The sequence below is a fragment of the Chiloscyllium plagiosum genome, unplaced genomic scaffold (genome assembly GCF_037043375.1).
Source record: "Chiloscyllium plagiosum isolate Xiang-an unplaced genomic scaffold, Cpla_swu_hap1 HiC_scaffold_4, whole genome shotgun sequence".
NCBI classification, from domain to species: domain Eukaryota; kingdom Metazoa; phylum Chordata; class Chondrichthyes; order Orectolobiformes; family Hemiscylliidae; genus Chiloscyllium; species Chiloscyllium plagiosum.
Window position 1 is genome coordinate 85,087,343 of NW_028270142.1, and position 24,778 is coordinate 85,112,120.

The 24,778-nt window shown below is 41.1% G+C and overlaps 1 protein-coding gene across 3 annotated transcripts in view; it reads left to right on the forward strand.

The window, feature by feature from the left end:
* LOC122549071 (nucleolar protein 4-like) overlaps positions 1 to 24,778 on the forward strand; it is a 349,310-nt gene that overhangs the window by 49,922 nt on the left and 274,610 nt on the right. For all 3 annotated transcript variants that reach the window (XM_043688281.2, XM_043688280.2, XM_043688282.2), the window contains exon 3: positions 14,973 to 15,084. In XM_043688281.2, the coding sequence (XP_043544216.1) occupies positions 14,973 to 15,084 (112 nt within the window). The remainder of the gene's footprint in view (positions 1 to 14,972; positions 15,085 to 24,778) is intronic.

Here is a 24,778-nt window from a genome sequence, read left to right on the forward strand (position 1 = left end):
TCTACCATTTACAAGACTCAGTACAGGAGTGTGATAGAATTCTCTTCATTTCACTGGATAAAGACAATTCTAATAACATGCAAGAATACAATCCAGGAGAAAGCAGTCCACTTGATCAGTATTTCTTTCACCATTAGTGAACAGCAGTAGCAGTATGTGTCATCCACAACATATACTACAGCAACTCATTAAGAATCCTTTCACAGTACCTTCCAAATTCATGACCTATAACATCTAGAAGGAAAAAGACAACATGCACCTGAGTATGTCATCATCTCCAAGTTCCCCTCTGAGCTATAGAGAATTATAACTTGGAACTATAATGCTGTTTCTTCACTACTAGTGAGTAAAAATCCTGGAATGCCCTTTCTATCATGTGGACTGTGTTATGAAGATGTGGGTGTACTGTAACTTAAAGAGAGTTAAAAGCTAGCAGGACTGCTTGACAGCACCAAGTGTTCTGAATAAGATACAAAATAACATGTGGTCCAGCAGCTAGGATAGTTGGTTGCTTGGGGACAAAAACAAATTTGAATTAGGCCAATCAGTTTAAATTATAGCACACACAAAGAAAACTCCAATCAAGTTTGAATTTAGTACATTGACGATATTAAAAGCCAATGACACAATCTGATGCTTTGGGGGTATAAGACCAGGAAAAATTGAACAGTTTGTAGAGAACTTCCAAAAGACCGACAGATGTAGGTTCCTAGTCAGAAGTCTCTGAGAGGTATCTGTCCACAGAGAAAAACATCAACACCGACCTGGAGAGCAATTCTACAGAGGAAGATTTCACCGCTGGCTAGTTTTGAAATTTGAAATTTTCAGTAAACCTGAATCAGGGTTTTACCAAAGTAGTACTATGTAAGGTAAGTAAAAGCTAGGTTAGAGGAAGGAGTTGTAATTAGTTGTTAGTTAATTATTCTCTGTTATACTTTAAGAAAAAAGTTGTTAATTTTTACTTTAAATAGCTCTTGGCCTCTCGAATTTTCACAGATACTGCACAGAGTAAATCTTTACTGTGTTGCTGGTTTAACTTAAAGCAGGAGGGCTTACCTCGTGTAGTAACAGTTTAGGAGCTCGTTGCTGGGATTTGAACGGTTTGAAGGGCTCCTGTCCACGATTTGAACAGTTTGGGTCTTGGATTTGGGATTTGAATTGGTTTAGGCAGATTTGAATAGACTTGGGAGTACAAAAAATCCCATCAGATTTAAACACTTGCAGGGTAGTATCCTAGATCTTTAAATAAAAATTAGGTGAGGAATTTGTTTACTTTCGGTTTCTTATGGTTGGTTAAATGAAAAGTGAGAGAAGTGGCTCTTAAAATTGCTAAAGAGGTTCTGGGATTTGAAGATGATTCTCAAATTTGCCAAGAAAATTTAGAAGGAAAGAAAAAGGCCATAATTTTAAAATTAGCAAATAAGTTAGATTTGGGTTTAACCAAGGACAGAAATAAAGTTGAAATTTTAAGTGAGTTACTCAAACACTTAGGTGTGTCAGAGAAACAGACAAGTTCAGTAGAGATAGAAAAACATAAATTGCATTTGAGGAAAATGGAGTTAGAAGATAAACAATGGGAGAGAAGAAAGAAAGAGAGAGAGAAGGTTCTTGGCTGAGCAAAGAGAGAAGAAAGGGAGAGAGAAGTTTCTTAGCTGAGTAAAAAGAGAGAGAGTTTGAATTTGAGAAGTTGTGACTTAGTCAGCAAGTTAACAGGATGGAGATTAAAAAAGAAGGTCGTGATATATATAAATATGTCAAAACTCTGCCACATTTTGATGAGAAAGATGTTGAAGACTTCTTTATTTCATTTGAAAAATTGGCTTGGCAGATGGAGTGGTCCGAGGATTTATGGGTAATGCTAGTTCAGTTAAACTGGTAGGCAGAGCATGTGAGGTATTTGCCGCACTATCAGATTAGGCAAGAGATTATGAAGAGGTGAGACAGGCCTTTTTAAATGCTTTATGAATTGGTACCAGAAGCGTATAGACAGCAGTTCAGAAACACAAAGAAGGAACCAGGTCAGACTGATGTTGAGTTCAAAAGAATTAAACATAGACATTTTGATAGATAGGTGTATGCTTTGAAAATAGATAGGACCTTTGAGGTCCTAAAATAGATTATTCTGCTGCAGGAGTTTGAAAACTCACTTCCAGAGATAATAAGAATTCACGTGAAGGAATAGCAAGTTCAGGAAGTGAGAAAGGTAGCAGAACTAGCAGATGGATACATGTTGGTGCATCAGACAAACGTCCGGCCAAAAGTTTGTCCTGTGAGGGATAGAAGTTGGGAGAAGGGGAGATCCTGCACTATGAAACCAAGAGTAGAGAACACTGGTAAGAATTTATCACATGTTCAAGAAGCCCAAGAGGTGAAAAGGAGGTGAAAGGCCTCAGGTGTTTTCACTGTAATGGAGTGGGACACAGAAAATTACAGTGCCGGTGGTTTCAGAAGGGCACTGAGAAAAGGTAAGAACACAGTGCTATTCGTTAAAGAAAGGCACTGTGGGAAAAGATGTGGTAAAAGAAGCTAAGCCAATTGCATTAGTGAAGGTAGTAAAGGAGACCCCAAGAAGTGCTGAGGAGCTGCAGGAGAGTGCACAGCTTAGCCAGGGGCTGGGTATGGAGTTAGTACCAGACCTCGACAAAGAATTTGCCTCTGTGGGTAAAGTTTACTCAGAAAGAACAGGGGGAGAAGGACAAAAAGTTATAATTATGAGAGATACAGGATCTGACCAGCCGCTGATAGTAAGATTAAATTAGATTAGATTCCCTACAGTGTGGAAACAGGCCCTTCAGCCCAACAAGCCCACACCGACCCTCCGAAGAGTAACCCCACCCAGATCCATTTCTGTTTGACTAATTCACCTAACACTATGGGCTATTTAGCATGGCCAATTCACCAGACCTGCACATCTTTGGACTGTGGGAGGAAACCGGAGCACCCGGAAGAAACCCACACAGACACTGGGAGAGTGTGCAAACTTCACACAGACAGTTGCCCGAGGCTGAAATCGAACCTTGGTCCCTGGCGCTGTGGCAGCAGTGCTAACCACTGAGCCACCATGACACCCGTACACCCAACCCCTAAGGGATGAGCGAATATGCACTCTTTCTGATCTGTTACTCGAGAGTGTGGTAATTTATGGAATAGATAGACTGAAATTTAGTGTTCCCCTATGTAAGATCATGTTGGAGTGCCAACTCAAAACTGGGGAATTAACAGTGGGAGTGATTGACAGAGTGTCAGTTCCAGGAATTCAGTTTGTTCTTCGGAATGATTTGGTAGGATCCAAGATGGGAGTGACATCCCTTATTGTGGAGAAGCCTAAGGAAAACCAAGAAACTAAGGACTTAAAACAGAAATATCCTGGTATTTTCCCAGACTGTGTAGTAATGAGATCCTCTATTATAAGTCACAGCACGAAGTGAAAAGTAAAGAGAAAGTTGAAGGAGTTGAGGTTCAGTTAGCAGATACCCTCTTTGATGTAATGGTGCAGAAAAAACCTGAACAGGCAGAGGTGTTTAGTCCTGAAAGACTAAGAGGCTTGCAAATGCAAGACAAGAGGATAAAAAATATATATGTGGATGTGTACTCCAAAAAGGAGGCAGGGAATATTCTGGAGGGTTATTAACTGAAAGATAGAATCTGAAGGCGGAAATGGAGACCACGGCAGGTTAGTGAAGAGGAGAAATGGGCCGAAATGCACTAGATTGTGATGCCAGTTGCATACGGACAGTAGGTGTTATGGGTAGCACATGAACTACCTGTAGGAGGTCACCTAGGGGTACAAAAGACTCAGGCTAAGGTACAAAAACATTTTTATTGGCCTGGAATTCACAAGGATATGGTTAACTTTTCCCGTATGTGTCATACATGCCAAATGGTAGGTAAGCCACAGGCGGTAATAAAACCAGCACTTTTGTTGCCAATTCCCACATTTAAAGATCCTTTCACACGGGTTACAATTGATTGTGTAGACCCCCCTCCCGAGAACTAAAAGTGGGAACCAGTACTTGTGAACCCTACTGGATGTGTGTCTACCAAATTTCTGGAGGCAATTCCATTACGAAGTATCAAGGCAAAAAATAGTGGTAGAGGAGTTAGTAGCTTTCTTCACACAGTATGGACTACTCAGAGAGACTCATTTGGACCAAAGGTCAAATTTTACTGCTCGACTGTTTAAGGAGGTTATGGTACACAGCACTTTAAATCCAGTGCGTATCATCCTGAATCCCAGGGAGCTTTAGAAAGCTGGCATCAGACCTTGAATACCATGTTGAGAGCATACTGTCAGGACCACCCAAATGACTGGGATAAAGGTATCCCATTCGTATTGTTTGCCATTAGAGATGCCCAAACAAATCTACACAGTTCACTCCCTTTGGGTTAATAAAACAACACCCCTAAGGGCTTGATCCTTTCAAAACCTTTTAAAGTCACCATTGATGCTAATGACATAGGAGTTGGAGCTGTACTCGTACAGAAAGATGAGGATGGGATTGATCTGCCAGTCGAAGAAGCTCAACTTCCACCAGAGGAAATACTCCACGATCGAAAAAGAACTATTGAGTTTGGTACTGGCCTTACAACATTTTAATGTTTGCGTCGGAGATAGTTGTGTACATGGTTCACAATTCAGTTACATTCTTAGAACGCTTTGCAAACAAGAATACAAGACTATTTCATTGAAGTCTTATGCTACAGACTTTTGATTTAAAAATCATACATATTGCAGGTCGTAAGAATGTAATCACAGGTGTGTTATCGCAGATTTAACTGGTAGAGTTAAGATGAGATTTGTATTTATTTAAAATGTTATATGTATATATGTGTGTGTGTATATATAATATATATAAATACTGTTGCATGGGAAGACGTTAATGTGTTTAATGAATAGAAAAAAAATCAAGCCATCCTTTCATTATGATGTTTTTTTTTTCTTAAGGGGGGAGGTGTTATGAAGATGTGGGTGTACTATACCTTAAAGAGAGTTAAAAGCTCACAGAACTATCTGACAGCATCACGTGTTTTGAATAAGATGCAATGTAACATGTAGTCCAGTGGCTAGGGTAGCTGGTTGCCTGGAGACAAAAACAAATTTAAATTAGGCCAATCAGTTTAAATTATACCCCCCAAAAAACAAACTCCAATCAAGTTTGAATTTAGTATATTGACAATATTAAAAGCTAATGACACAATCCAATGTTTTGGGTGTATAAGACCGGAAAAAATTAACAGTTGGAGCGAACTGCCAAAAGACTAACAGATGTAGGCTGCTAGTCAGAACTCTCTGAGCGGTACCTGTTCAGAGAACATAGAAAAACATCAATACTTGGAGAGCAATTCTACAGAGGAAGATAGAGAAGACTCGACCACTGGCTAGTTTTGAAATTTGAATTTTTCAGTAAATCTTATTCGTGAGTTTTATCAGACTAGTATTATAGAAGGGAAAGTAAAAGATAGGTTAAGGGAAGGAGTTGTAAATAGTGGGTAGTTAATCATTCTCTGTTATATTTAAGAAACAAATTTGTTAATTTTTACTTTAAATAGTTCTTGGCATCTCAAATTTTCACAGATACTGCACGGGATAAATGTTTTCTGTGTTGCTGGTTTAAATTAAGCAGGAGGGTTTACCCTGTGTTGTAACAACTGCAACAGTTCACGAAGGTGGCTCCCAACATCTTACGACAGGCAATTAGAGATAAACAACACATAAAAGAATTGAAAGATATTATTGACTTAACAAAAACTTGGTTGACAATTTTGGTTCAGTACTCAGGTGAGTACCAGATTTTTCAGAGATGAAAGAATAAAGAGACGCTCTAACTGTTTACATGGTTAGATACAAAAAGTCCCATGATATTGTTTGAAGTGTAGCAGGGAGTTGTCATGGTCAACATGTTTCCCTTAATCAACATTAGTAATCACATTAATTGATCATCCATTCAATTTCTTTGAGAAATTGCTCTGTACGTGTTTATTACTAGATTTGCCTTCAGAGCACTTTATGAATGCCTTCAAAAAGTAATTTCTTGATTTAAAGCACTGGGCTATTCTGAGGAGACTTTTAGGTGCCACGTGGTTGCAAATCATGATACTTTTTTGACTTTGCTTTTGAGGATTTGATATGATACTGCTTCACTATGTGGGAGGTTGGATCTTTGGACATCTAAGCTGTTATCTTTCTTAACTCTCTGATATTGTGTGTGCCTTGTACTTAAAATAAAATGCAAACACTTGTTCAGCAAATGAAATCCAAGTATCATCATGCATTTAGGAAAGTGTGCAATGACAGTGGAATGCAACAATCCATTCCCTTCCATATGAAGCTTTATGGAATCATAAATAATAGAATCCCTAGTGTGGAAACAGACCATTTGGCCCAACAAGTTCACACCGACCCTCCAAAGCGTATCCCACACAAACATGTTAGAGTAACACATGTAACTATGTAAGTAGGGAAAATTTGTAGAAGAATACTGTAGTTTTGCAGGTACCATGATGTCTCATGATCACTGTTGATAAGCAACTGAAATGGCTTTAGATAACGTGTTTGGGAGGACCCTGGAAATGGCAGACAGTTTTAATATTTTATATTCCTTAAAGATACTTGCAATTCCTGATGTGACAGTTTCTTGCAATGCCTGGCTGTGGAAAGGATACAATAATTTCAAGGTACTGTAAATGCATTTGAGTGACTTAGTAATTAATTTCCCCCTTTTTGGTACTTCAGGTTTCATTTTATCCTGTCCCATCAGCAGATCACACCCTGTAGAAGCTGTGGCACAGTAGGAGACAGTCGAGCGGGAGTTGTCTTAATTCCCCAGTATGGAAAATTGCCCAGGTATGTCCTTTCAAACAGGACAAAACAAGCCTTTCCAATTATTGCTCCATCAGTCTATTCTTAATCATCTGTAAAATGTTATCAAGCAGCATCTGCTCAGCAATAACCTGTTCAGTGATGCCCAGACCACTCAGCTTCTGTCCTCGTTACCGCCTTTGACAAACATGGACAAAAGAGCTGAATTACAGAGGTGAGGTGAGAGTGACTGTCCTTCACAATGGTGCATCAAGGGGCCTAGCAAAACCAGAATCAATATAAAACAGGGAACAAACTCTGCTGGTTGGAGCCATATCTGGCACACCAGAAGATGTTTGTGTGTGTTGAAGGTCAGTCAACTCAGCTCCAGGACATCTCTGCAGGAGTTCCTCAGATTAGTGTCTTGGGCCTAACCATCTTTGTCGAGACTGTGGTGCTAGAAAATCACAGCAGATAAAGCAGCATCTGAGGAGCAGGAGAAACGATGTTCGGGCATAAACGCTTCAACCATCTTTAGCTGCTTTATCAATGACCTTCCCTCCATCATAAGATCAGAAGTGGAGATGTTTGCTGATGATTGTACAATATTCAGCATTATTTATTACTCCTCCATGTTCAAATGCAATAAAGTTTGGACATTATCCTGTCTTGGACTGACAAATGGCAAGTAACATCTCCAATAAGAGACAATCTAATCACCATCTTTGGATATTCAATGGTGTTACCATCACTGAAATCCCACTATCGATATTCTCGGTGTTATCATTGACCAGAAACATAACTGGACCTGTCACATGGACATAGTGGTGACTAGAGCAGGTCAGAGGCTAAGAATACTGCAGTAAATAACTCACAACTCCCTCAAGGCACAAGTCAGGAGTGTGATGGAACATTCCCCATTTGCAGCTCCAACAACACTCAAGAAGCTTGATGCCATCCAGGACAAATCAGGCTTGATTGGCACAACATCCACAAGCATCCACTCCCTCCATCTCTGACACTCAGTAGCAGCAGCGTATACTATCTCCAAGATGCACTGCATAAATTCACCAAGCATCCTCAGATGCTCACCTTCCAAACCCATGACCACTTCTATTGGACAAGGGCAGTAGATACATGGGAATGCCACCATCCTGACTTGGAAATATATCACTGTTGCTTCTCTGTCACGAGGTCATAATCATGGAATTCCCTTCTTAAGGTTTTTATGGGTCAACCTACAGCATATAGACTGTAGCAATCAAGAAGGGAGCTCACCACTACCTTCTCAAGGAAAAATTGGGATGGATAATGAAATGCTGGCTAGCCAGTGATGTCTATTTCCCATGAGTGAATGGAAAAAAAAGCCTTTTACCCTACCATAAATTATTTACTTTCTTTTACTTTAAACATTAGTATCAATGGAAATCTTATTACGTGATGCATCTATATTAGTACGGGAGGGATACCAGGATATTAGGGCTATGATACCATAATACATATATCATTGGCAAGAAAGTGAACCATTGTTTTTCTAGCAATCAGGCCAGGTATGCAAATGTTCTACCAAATTTAACAGAAGACATTGTTATAGTTTTTTTCTCATTTTTGAAAATTACTTTCCTCTCAGCCAGTCTACTGAATAGGTCTTTTACCCCCTATGAAGGGGGTATCGATCCACACTCAGGGCGAGGTTGATTGTGACCTTAAATTCACCACAAACCCTCACCATCCAATCTGAAAAACAGATAGCATTGGTGGGAGTGACCCTTTCACCATAAGTTACTGGTTCTGACATTCCCAGATTCACCAGACATTTCAGTTCTGCCCCCATTTTAGACCATATGACTTAGGATACCTGGTATGGTTTCACTCCCCTTGGATGAGCCTCTGGCTTTGGTTAACATTTAGTTTCATTTATCTCAGGGTTCGTTTGAAGACATCTTGGTATTTGTTCAAGATCTCTTGCAAACTCATGTTTGAGTCTGTTAGTTTATTAGCCATGCTGGGTTCAACCATAATTTTTGTAACCAGGAGTGTCTGAATAATGCAATGCATTTCCCTTTTACAACATAAAGTAGCAATTATAGAGTCATACAGCACAGAAACCTTTGGTCCAATTTGGCCATACTGACCAAATATCCTAAACTGAACTAGTCCCATTTGGTGGCATTTGGCCAATATTCCTCTTCATGTACAAATCCAAATGTCTTTGAAATGTTGCAGCTGCCTGTATTACTTTCTCTGGCAGCTCATTCCATGCACACCACCCCTCAGGTCCGTTTTAAACCTTTCCCCTTTCACCTTAAACCGATGCGTTCTAGTTTTGAATTCCTCTACTCTTGAGAAAAGACCTTGGCTATTCACCTTATCTATGCCCTTCAGGATTTTATAAACCTCTATAAGGTTACTCCTCAGCAAGTGATGCTCGAGGGAAAACGTCCCCACCTATCCAGCCTCTCCTCGTAACTCAAACCCTCCTGTCCCAGCAACATTCTTGTAATTTTTTCTGTACCCTTTCTAGTTTAACAACATCTTTCTTATTGTAAAAGTGTCTCACCTATGTCTTGCACAGCCACAACATAACATCCCAACTCCATTACTCAATGGTCTAACCAATGGAGGCAAGCTTTTCAAACATCGTCTTCACCAACCTGTCTACCTGTGATGGAACTTTCAAGGAATTATGAACCTGCAGCCCCACATCCCCCTGTTCAGCAACATTCCATTGGGTCCTACCATTAACTATGTAAGTCCTGCCCTGGTTTGCCTTACCAAAATACAATAGCTTGCATTTATCTAAATTAAACTCCATCTATCACTTCTTGGCCCTTTGGCCCATCTGATCAAGATCTCGCTGTACCTTTAGACAATCTTTTTCACTCTCCACTATACCACCAATTTTGTTGTCATCTGCAAACTTACTAACTATACCTCGTATGTTCTTGTCCAAATTGTTGATATAAATGGTGAACAATTGTGGACACAGCACCGATCCTTCTGGCACACTGCCGGTCACAAGACTCCAATTCAAATAACAAACCTCTACCACCACCATCTGTCTTCTACCATCAAGCAAGTTTTGTATTCAATTGGCTACCTCTCCCTCGATCCCATGTGATCTTACCTTACTAACCTTATAAATTTGTGAGATGTGATTTCCCATGCACAGAGCCATGCTACCTATCCATAATAGTTCTTGCCCTTCCAAATACATATATATCCTATATCTCAGAATCCCCTCCAACAACTTGTCCATCACTGCCGTTACAGTCACCAGTATGTAGTTACTTGGCTTTGCCTTGCAGCCTTTCATAAATAATAGCACAACATTAGCCACCTTCCAGTCTTCTGCCGCATCACCTATGTGATTGACGATGCAGATATCTCTGCTTGCGACCCTGTAATCTCTTCCCTAGCTTCCTACAATGCTCTGGACACACCTGATCAGGTTCTGAGGATTTATCTATCTTCATACATTTTAATTCTGTGCACTAGTCCCTTAACTGTACTTTCACTAGTATTGTATCCACTTTCATTTTTACTATCTTCCCCTCTACTTTGTGAAGAACTCCGAAATGATCAATTTTACCCTGTACCGATAATATATTTAACAACAACGTTGCTGACTCTGGGCCTTCTGCTTCTTCTGCAGACTCAGTTGACTCCCTGTATATTCCCTGGCTGGTGGCATGTTCCTTATACCTTGTCCTCAGGATTGACTATTTTTCTGACTACCCTTCTTTTGTTTGAGTTGTACAAGGCAATTTTGAGCAATATGACCCACTTAATTATACTTACAGCACTGTGCTTCGAGTCTAACATGTTGACGTCTTGTGGCCATTCTTGCCACATGAGTTACCATACTTCACCGATTTTCCACTATTTGATGCACCTGGGTGTTGTCAGCCAATTGGGTTGCTTTACTGGCAGACAACTCCATCGAGGTAGGATATGCCAATGCTGCTTTGATATCCAGGTCTCTCCTGATTAGTAGCTTGGGTGGCTTCGTGTTGGAGAGCACAAACCAAAAAGTACCGCAAGATATTTTGAAAGAAACCTCTGAACGTACAATGTTTTGCTAACCTCTTTAAGGCAGCCACAAATTGGCTGATGGACTCTTTTTCATGCTGTACCCATTTAGAAAAATGGATACGCTCTGCCATCATTAGCAGCTTGGATGCAAATTAATTTCCTTACACTTTGCATAGCTCTTGAAATGTCTTCTCTGTGGGTTTCTCTGGTTGTGTCAGACTCCTTGCAATTGCAAAGATCTTGCTCCCGATGGTACTTTTAGAAAAAAGGTACCAAGATATCCTCAGCCACTTTGTTCAATTTTTAGAAAAAATTAAAATGTTTCTTGTATAAAGATCAGTTTTCTGACTCTTCACCAAATGGTCCCATTGCTCCAAACTGGTCTGCTATTTTTCTTTCCCACCACCACCGGTTGAGTACTGTAGTTACTTGCAGCCCGGGACCCCTCAGTGAATGGTCTCTATGTTGGCTGCTTCCTCATTAACTGTGCTAGTGTACCATTCCTTACTGACATCACCTGCTGTCCGAGTACCCAAACGATTGTGCCGTTCATCGGCTTCAGTAACTCCCGGGTACATATTCTCTTCTTCAGCTGTGGGCCTGAGACCTTCATGGCTGTCACTCTTGGCCAGCTCCCTTGTTTCTCCTTTCCTGGTGTTGACTGTGGCCTAAGTCTCCTCATGAGTGCTTTCCTCAATGGTACCTCCTTACACTGTTTCTGAAGTCAGAGCGATGTCTCCTTCAGAGCAGAAAAATAGTTTTTTGCACACAGTTCGTGGGCAATACCTTACTCTCGTCGCCAGTTGCAATGTTGTTGTATCGTTTGGAACCAGAAATTATAGACCAGGTAGACAAATGATAAATCTGAACAGGAACTCTTTATAATGATGTTCAAACCTCGACAGCTGGCTCTAGACTAGACCCAAGCACCATCCTTCGGGTCATCTGACCAGCCCTCTTAAAGGGGCATTAGTGGTGCTGGGAAAGCACAGCAGTTCAGGCAGCATCCGAGGAGCAGTAAAATCGATGTTTCGGGCAAAAGCCCTTCATCAGGAATACAGGCAGAGAGCCTGAAGCGTGGAGAGATAAATGAGAAGAGAGTGGGGGTGGGGAGAAAGTAGCATAGAGTACAATAGGTGAGTGGGGGTGGGGATGAAGGTGATAGGTCAGAGAGGAGGGTGGAGTGGATAGGTGGAAAAGAAGATAGGCAGGTAGGACAAGTCATGAGGACTCTGCTGAGCTGGAAGTTTGGAACTGGGGTGAGGTGAGGGAAGGGGAAATGGGGAAACTGTTGAAGTCCACATTGATGCCCTGGGGTTGAAGTGTTCTGAGGCAGTAGATGAGGCATTCTTCCTCCAGGCGTCGGGTGGTGAGGGAGCGGCGGTGTAGGAGGCCCAGGACCTCCATGTCGTCGGCAGAGTGGGAGGGGGAGTTGAAATGTTGGGCCACAGGGCGGTGTGGTTGATTGGTGCGGGTGTCCCAGAGATGTTCCTTAAAGCGCCCTGCTAGGAGGCATCCAGTCTCCCCAATGTAGAGGAGACTGCATCGGAAGCAACGGATACAATAAATAATATTGATGGATGTGCAGGTAAAACTTTGATGGATGTGGAAGGCTCCTTTAGTGCCTTGGATGGAGGTGAGGGAGGAGGGTTCTGTAGCTGTGGGAGTCGGTGGGTTTGTAAAAAATGTCGGTGTCAAGTCGGTTGTCATTAATGGAGATGGAGAGGTCTAGGAAGGGGAGGGAGGTGTCAGAGATGGTCCAGGTAAATTTAAGGTCAGGGTGGAATTCTCAGCTACCTGGATTACACCTCTTCCCACCTTACCTCCTACAAAAATGCCATCCCGTATTCCCAATTCCTCCGCCTCCGCCGTATCTGCTCCCAGGAGGACCAGTTCCACCACAGAACACACCAGATGGCCTCCTTCTTTAGATACCGCAATTTCCCTTCCCATGTGGTTAAAGGTGCTGTCCAACACATCTCGTCCACATCCCACACCTATGCCCTCAGACCCCACCCCTCCAACCATAACAAGGATAGAACCCCACCCGATGCTCACCTTCCACCCTACCAACCTTCGCATAAACCAAATCATCCGCTGACATTTCCGCCACCTCCAAACGGACCCCACCACCAGGGATATATTTCCCTCCCCACCCCTTTCCGCCTTCCGCAAAGACTGTTCCCTCCGTGATTACCTGGTCAGGTCCACGGCCCCCTACAACTCACCCTCCCGTCCTGGCACCTTCCCCTGCCACCACAGGAATTGCAAAACCTGCGTCTTCCTCACCTCCATCCAAGGCCCTAAAGGAGCCTTCCACATCCATCAAAGTTTTACCTGCACATCCACCAATATCATTTATTGTATCCGTTGCTCCCGATGCAGTCTCCTCTATATTGGGGAGACTGGACACCTCCTAGCAGGGTGCTGTAGGGAACATCTTTGGGACACCCGCACCAATCAACCGCACCGCCCTGTGGCCCAACATTTCAACTCCCCCTCTCAGAACGCGTCTCAGAACATTTCAACCCCAGGGCATCAATGTGGACTTCAACAGTTTCCTCATTTCCCCTTCCCCCACCTCACCCCAGTTCCAAACTTCCAACTCAGCACTGTCCCCATGACTTGTCCTACCTGCCTATCTTCTTTTCCATCTATCCACTCCACCCTCCTCTCTGACCTATCACCTTCTTCCCTTCCCCCACTCACCTATTGTACTTTATGCTACTTTCTCCCCACCCCCAGCCTCCTCTCATTTATCTCTCCACTTTTCAGGCACTCTGCCTGTATTCCTGATGAAGGGCTTTTGCCCGAAACGTCGATTTTACAGCTCCTCAGATGCTGCCTGATCTGCTGTGCTTTTCCAGCACCATTAATCCAAAATCTGGTTTCCAGCATCTGCAGTCATTGTTTTTACCTCTTAAAGGGGCAGCCAACTGCATACATAACAGTCACATGTTTACATTTTAATCAGGCTTATAATTGCATTTTGGGCGTCTGATTTGCATATATTCTTAAGCGTTTTGCCTCTTGATGTCAGGGAATTCACTCACAAGGAAACCTGCCTCACAGCACCAGGGTCCCAGGTTCGATTCCAACCTTGGGTGACTGTCTGTGTGGAGTTTGCACATTCTCCCCGTATCTGCGTGGGTTTCCTCTGGGTGCTCCAGTTTCTTCCCACAGTCCAAAGATGTGCAGGTTGGGTGAATTGCCATGCTACATTGCCCATAGTGTTAGCTGCATTAGTCAGAGGGAAATGGGTCTGAGTGGGTTACTCTTCGGAGGATCGGTGTGGACTTGTTGGGCCGAAGGGCCTGTTTCCACGCTGTAGGGAATCTAATCTAATCTACTCATAAAATGGTGGCAAGTATACACATGGCAGGTTGGAGAGGAATTTGGAAATGTTTAAAACCCTAGAATTATTTCTAATCTAATGGAGACAAACTGATGGCATTAATAGGTTACGTATGTTTGTAACCCACAACCTTTGGTGCTTTCAAGTCATGGTCTCAGTGGCAGAGCACAACCGAACACTTCTCAGGGTGATCAAGAGCCAGAATTCCCCAATTAGCTGTTCCTGCCATTTCTGTAGTAAGTCCAAATTGGTCTTTGTATCACAGTTACCAAAACGGCAGGTGCAGAGTTGTGCTGTATTCTTCAAGGATGTTTAATTTCATTCACTGGGTGGGGTGTCATTAGCTCAGACAACATTTATTAGTCATCCCTATCTGCAGCAACTTTGCAGAGGAGGACTGGCACATCCAATGTCTATAATGATAACGATGATTCTGTCAGGTTGATTATGTCAGGCTGTTGCTTGGTTAGTCTGTTATTCAGCCCATCAATTTAGGCCTTGGTCCCAGATGATGGTAAGAAGGACTTTTCAGGGTTCACAAGATTGAGTTTGCTGTTGTCATTTCAGGTATCTAGATTGATACGAGGTGGTCCATCTGTCTATTTTTGAGATTGAGGGAACTACAGTATCTATATGGATAGCAAGCTTTTTACATATGTTGATTAGCAATTTATTTTGTTTACAATTACATAATATTGTAGAAGTAGAAACCTCAATTTTTAGACTATAACATTTTGAAATGTATTTAATTGAGCATGATGATATTTTTATGATAAATTACAGATTTCAGAGACCTATGCCTTTTTGCCACGAGAAGCGGTAACCAGATTTCTAATGAGCTGCTCGGAATGCCAGAAGAGAATGCATTTGAATCCAGATGGTGCAGATCATAAAGGTAATAATTTGTTGATATTTGAATGATTCTAAGACTGACTGGGTAATTTTTTAAACTAAATTTTTAAATTTTAAATTATAAAACAGCTTTGTTATGAATGCTTTGAGCTCAGACAAATCTAGAGAAGCACATTAGTTTATACTAAACAGATTTTCTGAGTTTGGATGTTGCTTTTTGAGTTTTGAAAAAGTAGATGATTAATTGAAAAATTCAGAAATGGACTGTGCTTCATGCTGAAAACTAGCCATTTTACATTAGTACAAAAACAGTAGAACATTTAAAATACAACAAGGTTGTGAAAAACAGTTTATATAGTAAAATAGTTGAATAATCCGAGGGAAACTACATGTTCTTTATAAAGCTTTTTTTAGTAGTGATTTTTAAGAAAGAAAATCAATACAAACTAAAACTTAAAATATGATATCAACTTAATATGGATGTAGTAATTAGTACAGAGCTACTCTTCTTTCCAAACATATTAAAGATGTAGCTTTTTGTTTTCTCTCACCTCCCCCACCACATCCTGTAAATCTACTTTTGAACTTCCCATTGGTGTGTAGGCATACATGGTGCTGCCCTAATTTCCTTAGGATGGGTGCCTATTCTTTTATTTTTACCTTTTTGTGAAGATATTTAATGTAAAAACAGTACTTACTTGGCCACAAAAGGATCATGGTAACATTGGAAGTTAGGGAGATAATGTATTACTTGGTAACATTGTCCTTTTAAAAAAATGGTGCCATGGCACTGTCTCTTCACTTTGATGATTTATCTGTGTTTGCTTCAAACAGGGCTGAGTTCAAGCATAGTGATATTGTCTGTGGCCAGCAGAGTTAGTTTTCCCCAATAAGCGGATATTGCTTTATAATACCTCAAAGGAACATCCTTTAAGCGTGTTGCAAAACTGTAATTTCTGGGAACTTATTTTGCTAACTTTCTTTACTTCAAACTCAATCCTCTTAAGCTTGCCTTTGGTCAGCTAGTTTTAGAATGGACGTTGCGTGCAATTCTGGTCTCCTTCCTATCGGAAACATGTTGTGAAACTTGAAAGGGTTCAGAAAAGATTAACAAGGACGTTGCTAGGGTTGGAGGATTTGAGCCACAGGGAGAGGCTGAACAGGCTGGGGCTGTTTTTCCTGGAGCATCGTAGGCTGAGGTGTGACCTTATAAAGGCTTACAAAATTATGAGGGGTATAGATACGGTAAATAGACAAAGTCTTTTCCCTGGGGTCAGGGAGTCCAGAACTAGAGGGCATAGGTTTAAGGTGAGAAGGGAAAGATATAAAAGAGACCTAAGGGGAAACCTTTTCACACAGAGGGTAGTACATGTATGGAATGAGCTGCCAGAGGAAGTGGTGAAGGCTGGTATAATTGCAACATTTATGAGGCATTTGGATGGGTATATGAATAGGAAGGATTTGGAGGGATATGGGCCAGGTGCTGGCAGGTGGGACTAGATTGGATTGGGATATCTGGTTGGCATGGACGGGTTGGACCGAAGGGTCTGTTTCCATGCTGTACATCTCTATGACTCCATGACTCTCTCTGATTTGATGTATATGGCAACTTTTTCCTGATATCCAGTCTTCAACAAAAAATGCAGGAAGCAAAAGCTTATTCACTAATGGGCTACCTTGAAGAGAAATGCTTATCCCCCAAATACAAAGAAATTCTTCCAGGGAAATGCATTGGAAATGCTGATTATTGTGCTGGGATTTATTTACTGGTTTTAGAAGCTTTTGTGTTGATTTGAATAGTTGGGAAAATGCAGAGCTTATAAAACTTCCACTTACCATTATATAGAAGCTTGCTCAAGTTGAGTTCTACAGTTGGGCAAGTGCCACCTATCTCTGCACCTGTAAAGGCTTCTGAACAATCTGCTAAGTTTGGTAGGGATGAGAAGTATGCATCTGCAACAACCTGTTGAAATTTCAGGGCAGACAACATGATGGTAAATGCAAAAAGCTGTCTTCATTACCCTGTATTAATTTCATCCTTATTCAGCTTATATGGCATTAAAACCTAATGTATATCACAGATGAATGTTGGACAAGAATGAAGAGGTGATTAATCTGAACAAGTGCAAAGTTTTTGATTTGGTATTGCTTTCCTTTCTGTCCCTGCAACAATTTAATTTTATAAAGATCATCATGAATAAGCAGAATGTAGACTTGAGGTTAAAACAGATCAGTCATGATCTTATTGAATGGTAAAGCAGGCTTGAAGGGCTGAGTGACCTAATATTGATCCTTGCTTGTAATAGCAGCAGACTGGCTGCTATTGTTAAAAGGTAGAGTTAAGCTTTAGATTATTTAAAGATTATTCTGGTTAAAGGTTATTAACAGATGTGAGTTGTGGATCAAGGTGAAGGAAAGTGCAGCAATTGCAATTGGCTGTGTATGTAATGACGCGTCAAGCTAAAGAATCACTGGACAGTACAGAACTATGGCTGAAAAAAGGAAACAATTGGCCTAAACACAAAGATAGCCAACAAAATAGCCAACTGCAAATGTACATACAGGCTCAGTGACCTCTTGCATCAGATGTCCCCAAGCCAGAATGCATCAGTAGGGTCATCTGTGCATGTGCAGTTGGTGTTCTATTGCCACATGAACATAGTGACATTGTGCATGAAGAGATGGCCCTAGGGAGGTTGAATTTTTTGGCTAGGAAGCCAGAGACTAAGAATCCAGAAATAAGGTAAAAGTTGGTAAAGTAGCACTGGTTATTGAGCAATGCAGGCAGGCAGCTCTTCATGGTGGACTAGAGTGGGGAGGAGAGAAAGAGAGCCCTGGGTTGAATTTGATCTTGGGGTGAGGGGAAACAGCATCAAGGGCTGTCTCCTTGCCTTTGTGCTCAGCAGTCACCATTTCACCGAATGCCTGAGGGCTGAGTTAACAGGTGCCCCTTTCAATCAGAAAGCAGCTACACTGACATAGCATCTCCAATTGGAGATGTGCTCCTTCTGCTTGGTAAAGGTAGCGTTCTTATGGCACACTGCTGTTGATCAAAGAAGGGCACTGTTGAAACGTTTCATCTTGCATTCATTTGGACAGAATCAAAGAAAACAATAGTTTATTCCACATGAGAAAAGGCTGCTAATTGATTGGCCAGATAGTTCTTATTGGTCAACATGTTGGTATGGATGTTCCCCTTGCTTTTGTTTAAATTAAAAAGGTGCAATGCCTGGACATATTCTTTTATGTTTGCAAAAGACCACACCTTGCATATAAATGGGTGTACCTTCTAGTAATGATTGCAAACCCAGTAGATAATCTTAAATTGAGGTTTCTGTGAAGATATGTAACTCAGGTTGTAGTTGGATTTGTTGGTCAGTCCGCTGAGTCGGTTGATTCTTTTGCAAACATTTCGTCCCCAAATTGGGTGACATCTTCAGTGCTGTCTAGCCTCTGGATGAAGTGCTGTTGTTGTGATCTGCCCAGAACCTTTACGGTTCTGTCAGTCATGGTGGGTGGTTCTGTTTCTGGTTTTGTACTGTAGTGATCTGTAGATGGGGTCTATTTCAACATGTTTGTTTTGCCTGTCCCTTAGGACAAACTGGAGAAAGTGAGAACTGCAGATGCTGGAGATCAAAGTCAAAAAGTGTGGCGCTGAAAAGCACAACAGGTCAGGCAGCATCCAAGGAGCAGAAGAGTCGATGTTTTGGGCAGAAGTGCTTCATCAGGAATGATGAAGCGCTTATGCCGAAACGTCGACTCTCCTGCACCTCAGATGCTGCCTGACCTGCTATACTTTTCCAGTGCCACACCTTGTGACCCATAGAACAAACAGGCAGGAAACTTTCTGCCAGAATAAATGAGCATCAGTTTGCAATAAAGCGACATGACCAGTTCTCCCTCATTTCAATACACACAAACAATGAAGGACAGCATTTCAACTGCGACAATGTTGCAATCCTGAGACAGACAAAACAAAGACAAGCTCAGGTATTCCTGGAGGTCTGGTATTCATCTACTGGTGCCATAAACAAATATGTTGAAATTGACCCCATCTACAGACCACTACAGTACAAAACCGGAAATAGAACCACTTGCTGTGACAGACAGAACTGTGTAAATTCTGGGCAGATCACAGCGCTTCACAGAGTCTGCACAGCCCTGAAAATGTCACCCAGTTGGGGGATAAAACGTTTGCAAAAAAAAACTGGCTTGAACTGACCAACAACTCCAATCTTAAATTGATTGCCATGTGATTCTTAGCACAGTTTCATGGCAATCTTCATCGGATACTCCAACCAAAGAAGCCAAATAAGACATGGCTGGTCTCCTAGACCTCTGTTCTTGGAGTGTCCCATTCACAATGCTGTGAAGAAAGAAGGTCCAGGATTTTGACCCAGCAGTAGTGAAGGAATGTCGATGAAGTTCCAAGTTGGAGTGGAGATGAATATACAGATGGTGGTGTTCTCATGCATTTGGTGCCCATATGCTTATGGATGGGAGAGTTTGTAAGGTCCTGACAAAGGAGCTGTGGCAAGTTATTGCTGTGCATTTTGTACAAAGGAGCTGTGCATACTGCTGTGCTGTGCACACATGATGAAACTGCCACTGTATGTTGGTGGTGAAGGTAGTGAATTTTGAAGGTCGATGGGGTGTCAGTAAATGGGCTGCATTGTTTAGGATGGTGTCAAGCTTGTTGAGTGCTGTTGGAGTTGCACTTATTCAGACAGATGGGAAGTATTCCATCATATTTCTGGGTTGTGCTTTGTAGATGGTGGACAGACTTTGGTGAATCAGGAGATGAGTTACTTGCTGCAAGATTCCTAATATACTCTGATATATTCTTGTTATCACAACATTTATATGGGTCATCCTGTTCAGTTTCTGATCAATGGTAATTTTCAGGATAGTGATGGTGAAGGATTCAGTGCGGGTACAATAATTCCATTGAAGATCAAATGGCGATTGTTAGATTCTCTTTTGCTGGAAATAGTCTTTTGCCTGTCATTAGTGCTACAAAAATGTTATTTTCTACCTGTCAGCTCAAGTCTGGATGTTATGCAAGTCATGCTACATGTTGATATTGACTGCTTCAGTATCTAACAAGTTACAGATGATACTGAAAATTTGCAATCATCAGTGATAATTCCCATTTCTGACATTATGCTGAAGGGAAGGTCATTGATGCCATGCTCAGTCAAATGCTAGCTTTATATCAAGGAAAGTTATTCTTACTTCATTGCTGGAATTTAGCTCTTTTGTCCATGTTTGGACCAATTCTGTACTGAGGTTAGGAACTCTGTGGCCTTGCAGAACATAAACTAAATGTCAGCAAGCATGTTATTCCTTTGCAAGTACTGCTTGACAGCACTGTTGGTGATCCTATTACCTCGTCTACACTTCTTCAGATGTTTGCTCTGTAGCCAAAACTTCTGTCTAATCCTCCTGCAATCTCTTTAAAATGGATTAACATTTGTACACTCGTCTAGTGCAGTGTGTTCATTTTCTTTCATTGCACTGTTTCTAATGTATGAAACTCTTTCTGTGGTTTGATAGTGCTGAGTCATGTTAACAGCTGGGATTTTAGTTCCGTAATCTCTTTCAGGTAATTAGACATCTCCAGTTCTTGCTTAATTCTAATGTTTTTAGACTCCATTTGAGGCTCAGATCGAAACTTCTCTAAGGTTCCTAAGAAACGTTTCTCAGCTGTAGAAGCTCTAACTTAAACTTCTGTTTCTTTACTAAAAGAAAATGTGAATGCTGCTGAGATTCAATCAGACTCCAGTCTATGTTTGTACAGATTCATCACCTCTGACCAGAGCTTTTAATGTTGGCTTGATCCAATTTGGACTTGTCTTTTAATCCCGAGATAGATTTTCGCTAGCTGCTGGTCATTGTTGAACTATTGCTTGTTAGGCTGTTACCATGGTTTAACAATTTTCTTTGAATTTATCAAATTCAACTTGAAATTGTTTGCTCATTCATACAGTTGACTTCTGCCAGTAGAGGGACTGTCCACATTACATGAAACTTCCATGAGAATCTATGTTAAAGCTCTGAATCCACTTTGTGCTTGTGGATCTGTTCTTCTCATATGATGCTGCCCACCCCACTTGCTGCCTGTATATACTTCCTTGATTTTCATTTGTGTTTCAACTACCACTAGTTCAGTTTTAAGGTGTCGTCACATTAGATTTTACGATTTCCTCAAATTTGTGACTAGCCATTACACATAGCCTAATGCTGGTAAATCCATGATTACTACCATGACTAGAGGAAAACGTGAATGCTTCCGTAGTTTGCTTCTGAGATTTAATTACAGAGTCCAATCTATGTTTGTACAGATTCATAACTTCTGTCTTTAATATTGGCTTTTATTGACTTGATCCAATTTGGATTTGTGTTTAGAAGGACAAGGGTAGCAGACACATTGGAGCATCACTACTTGTAAATTACCCTGTAAGCCACTCGCTCACAATCCTGACTTGGAAATGTATCGTCATTGATTCACTATCGCTGAGTCAAAGTTCTGGAACTCCCTCCCTAATGGCGTTGTGGGCATATCTACCAAAAATGGATTGCAGGAGTTGAAGAAGTCAGATAACCACCACCTGCTCAAGGGCAACTGGGGGCAGACAATAAGTGCTAGTCCAGTTTGTGACGCCCACCTCTTAAGATTCCTCCTCCTTCAGTTCAATTTCCTGTAGTTTCAGTAAAAGCCTATACTTTTCTAGTGAGTGTTAAGTTGTAGCTGATGGCAGCTGAGCATTCAGGATATCAGTCTCATTCTCCGTAGCACTCTGGTTTTCATCCCACAAAGGATTTATAAAAATTGCTTATGGTTGTTTTTCTTTGTCATCAGTGGGTACAGTGCTATAGCATGTAATTTGATGTCTTGATCACATTTGAGGAGAATCAGGTTTTTTTGCTGGCAAAAGAAACAGCAGAGATTTCAGCAGCATTACTACTGTTGTTAAAAAGTAAACACAGATCCAGGACCTCTTGGTCTGACTAATGACCAGCCTCTGTGGCATGTCTGCAACTGTTCCGACAGTCCATGCAAGGCAGTCAGTGTGCTGATGTCATTTCCAGTATTGACATCTGGCTGCTGAAGTCACAGCCATGCACGGAAATTGGAGGTCTGCCCAGAAGAAAGAAAAGCTGAATTACTGGGCCTAGGGTTGGAACTTCTGCAGCAGAGCTTCTTTCAGAGTGTACTCAGTCAATTTCAGTTTTTTTTGCAATTTCTAAACAAAGAAGATTCAATACTCTGCAATTGTCGTTGCTTAATAAAGAAGAGTGGTGGCTACAGCTGATATCTCACTTCAATTGTGCCAAAGCATCTGCCATCTCCCTCTAATTTCAGGTTACCTGAAATTGAATGGAAGCTGGTCAGTGAAATTCAAGTATCAATCCCTTAGCATTAAAGGCAAAAATTCCATTTGCCTTCTTGATTAAGTGATGCGTCCGCATGCTAACTTTTTGTGTTTCATGAACAAAGAACCAGAATTCTTTTGTGTTGTACTGTTTAGGAATATGTAGGAATAGTTTAGGAGCTTGAGGCAAGTAAGGGCTGAGCACAAGGTTAATAATTATTTGCAACTATTGTCTAAAACTACAAACATATGCTCGGTAGGGTGAAGTTAAGCTTGCAACTTCATGCATCATGTCTTAGTCCCATGTAATTTGACATCATCATGACATATCTCTTTACACACAAGCTTGATAGCTATTGTCAGAGCATTGGTACAAGGGTCCGCTAAACCTTAATTCTACAAGCAGCTACATCTGCTGTCTTGTTGATATGGTACCAGAAAATTAAATGCGTGAATAAAATTAGGAAGGGATTTTTGTATTTTCTGACCTCACCCAACATAAGAACATAAGAATTAAGACCAGGAGGAGAACATTTGGACATTCAGTAGTTCATGATTGATCCAATAGTAGTATTAATCTTCACTTTCCTGTTGTGACCACTACCTCCCTCTCCTTCCCCAGTGTATAACCATTGTATATCTCTTACAGATCAAAAACCTATCTAACTTGATCTTGAATGTATTCAGTGACCCAGCATCCACTACTCACTGGAGTAAAAAATTCAAAAGGTTTGAGAATTAAGTGTTATAAGTAAGAAATCTATCCTTTTAGTGTCCATAGATAATTATTTCACAGTGCGTGACACTAATATTATCTTTTTATTGGAAGTGTAGTATTTCTGAAAAATTGGGAGAATGATTCCTAAGGGAGATAACTAAAAGTTATTTCTTCAGTGCCAGTTTTTTTTTGCTTGAATTGACAGTTGCTGCTCAAATAGTAACAACAACAAATAAGAATGATTTTAAGTTGTTTAAATGTAGACAGCAAAGACCTGTTTTCTCCATTCCTTAGTTGTGAGTAAATTATGTTTCTAGTTGATGATTTGTTGTTTAACCACTTAAGTGATTGATTGTCTTAATTCTAGATGCAATACCGCTTTCCAATTCTGAGTTTAGAATTTGGTTTCCTATTACCTGTGCTAACAACATAGCTTACATTTATACAGTACTTTTAATATAGGAAAATAAATGATGTGAAGACAGTCAATGCCAATTTGTGGAAGGAAAAATCAAGAGAGATTACCAAAGAACATAGCTGAAGAGATGATATTTAATGGTCTTAAAGATGAAGGATAAGAGGTAAATAAAATACTTGTTATACAAGTGACAGGAATGACAACCTCCAACAAGAGAGAATCTAACCATCTCTCTTTGACATTTACTGGCAATGTTATGGATGAATCCCCTACTGTTAACATTTTGGGCTTACTGTTGACCAGAACTGCATTGGATCAGCCACATAAATTCTCTGGCTACATGAGTAAGTCAGACGCTGGGAATTCTGCAGCAAGTAACTCTTGCCTCCCCATATCCTATCCATGATCTACAAGGCACAAGTTAAGAGTGTGATGGAATACTTTGCACTGTTCTGGAAGAATGCAGCTCCAGCAACACTCAAAAGGCTGTGCACCATTTTGGATAAAACAACCCACTTGATTAGCATCTCATCTAATACCTTCAACATTCACTCCCTCCAACACTGATTCATTGTGGCAGGTATGTACAAGATGCATTACCACAAGACTGCTTTGATAATACCTTCTAAACCTGCAACCTGTAACCATTAGAACATAGAACATTACAGCGCAGTACAGGCCCTTCAGCCCTCGATGTTGCACCGACCTGTCATACAAATCTGAAGCCCATCTAACCTACACTATTCCATGTACGTCCATATGCTTGTCCAATGACGACTTAAATGTACTTAAAGTTGGCGAATCTACTACCGTTGCAGGCAAAGCATTCCATACCCTTACTACTTTCTGAGTAAAGAAACTACCTCTGACATCTGTCCTATATCTATCACCCCTCAATTTAAAGCTATGTCCCCTCATGCTTGCCGTCATCATTCTTGGAAAAAGGCTCTCCCTGTCCACCCTATCTTACCCTCTGATTATCTTATATGTCTTTTATTAAGTCACCTCTCAACCTTCTTCTCTCTAACGAAAACAGCCTCAAGTCCCTCAGCCTTTCTTCGTAAGACCTTCCCTCCATAACAGGTAACATCCTAGTAAATCTCCTTTGCACCCTTTCCAAAGCTTCCACACCCTTCTTTTAATCCGGTGACCAGAACTGTGCACAATACTCCAAGTGTGGCCGCACGAGAGTTTTGTACAGCTGTAACATAATCTCATGGTTCCG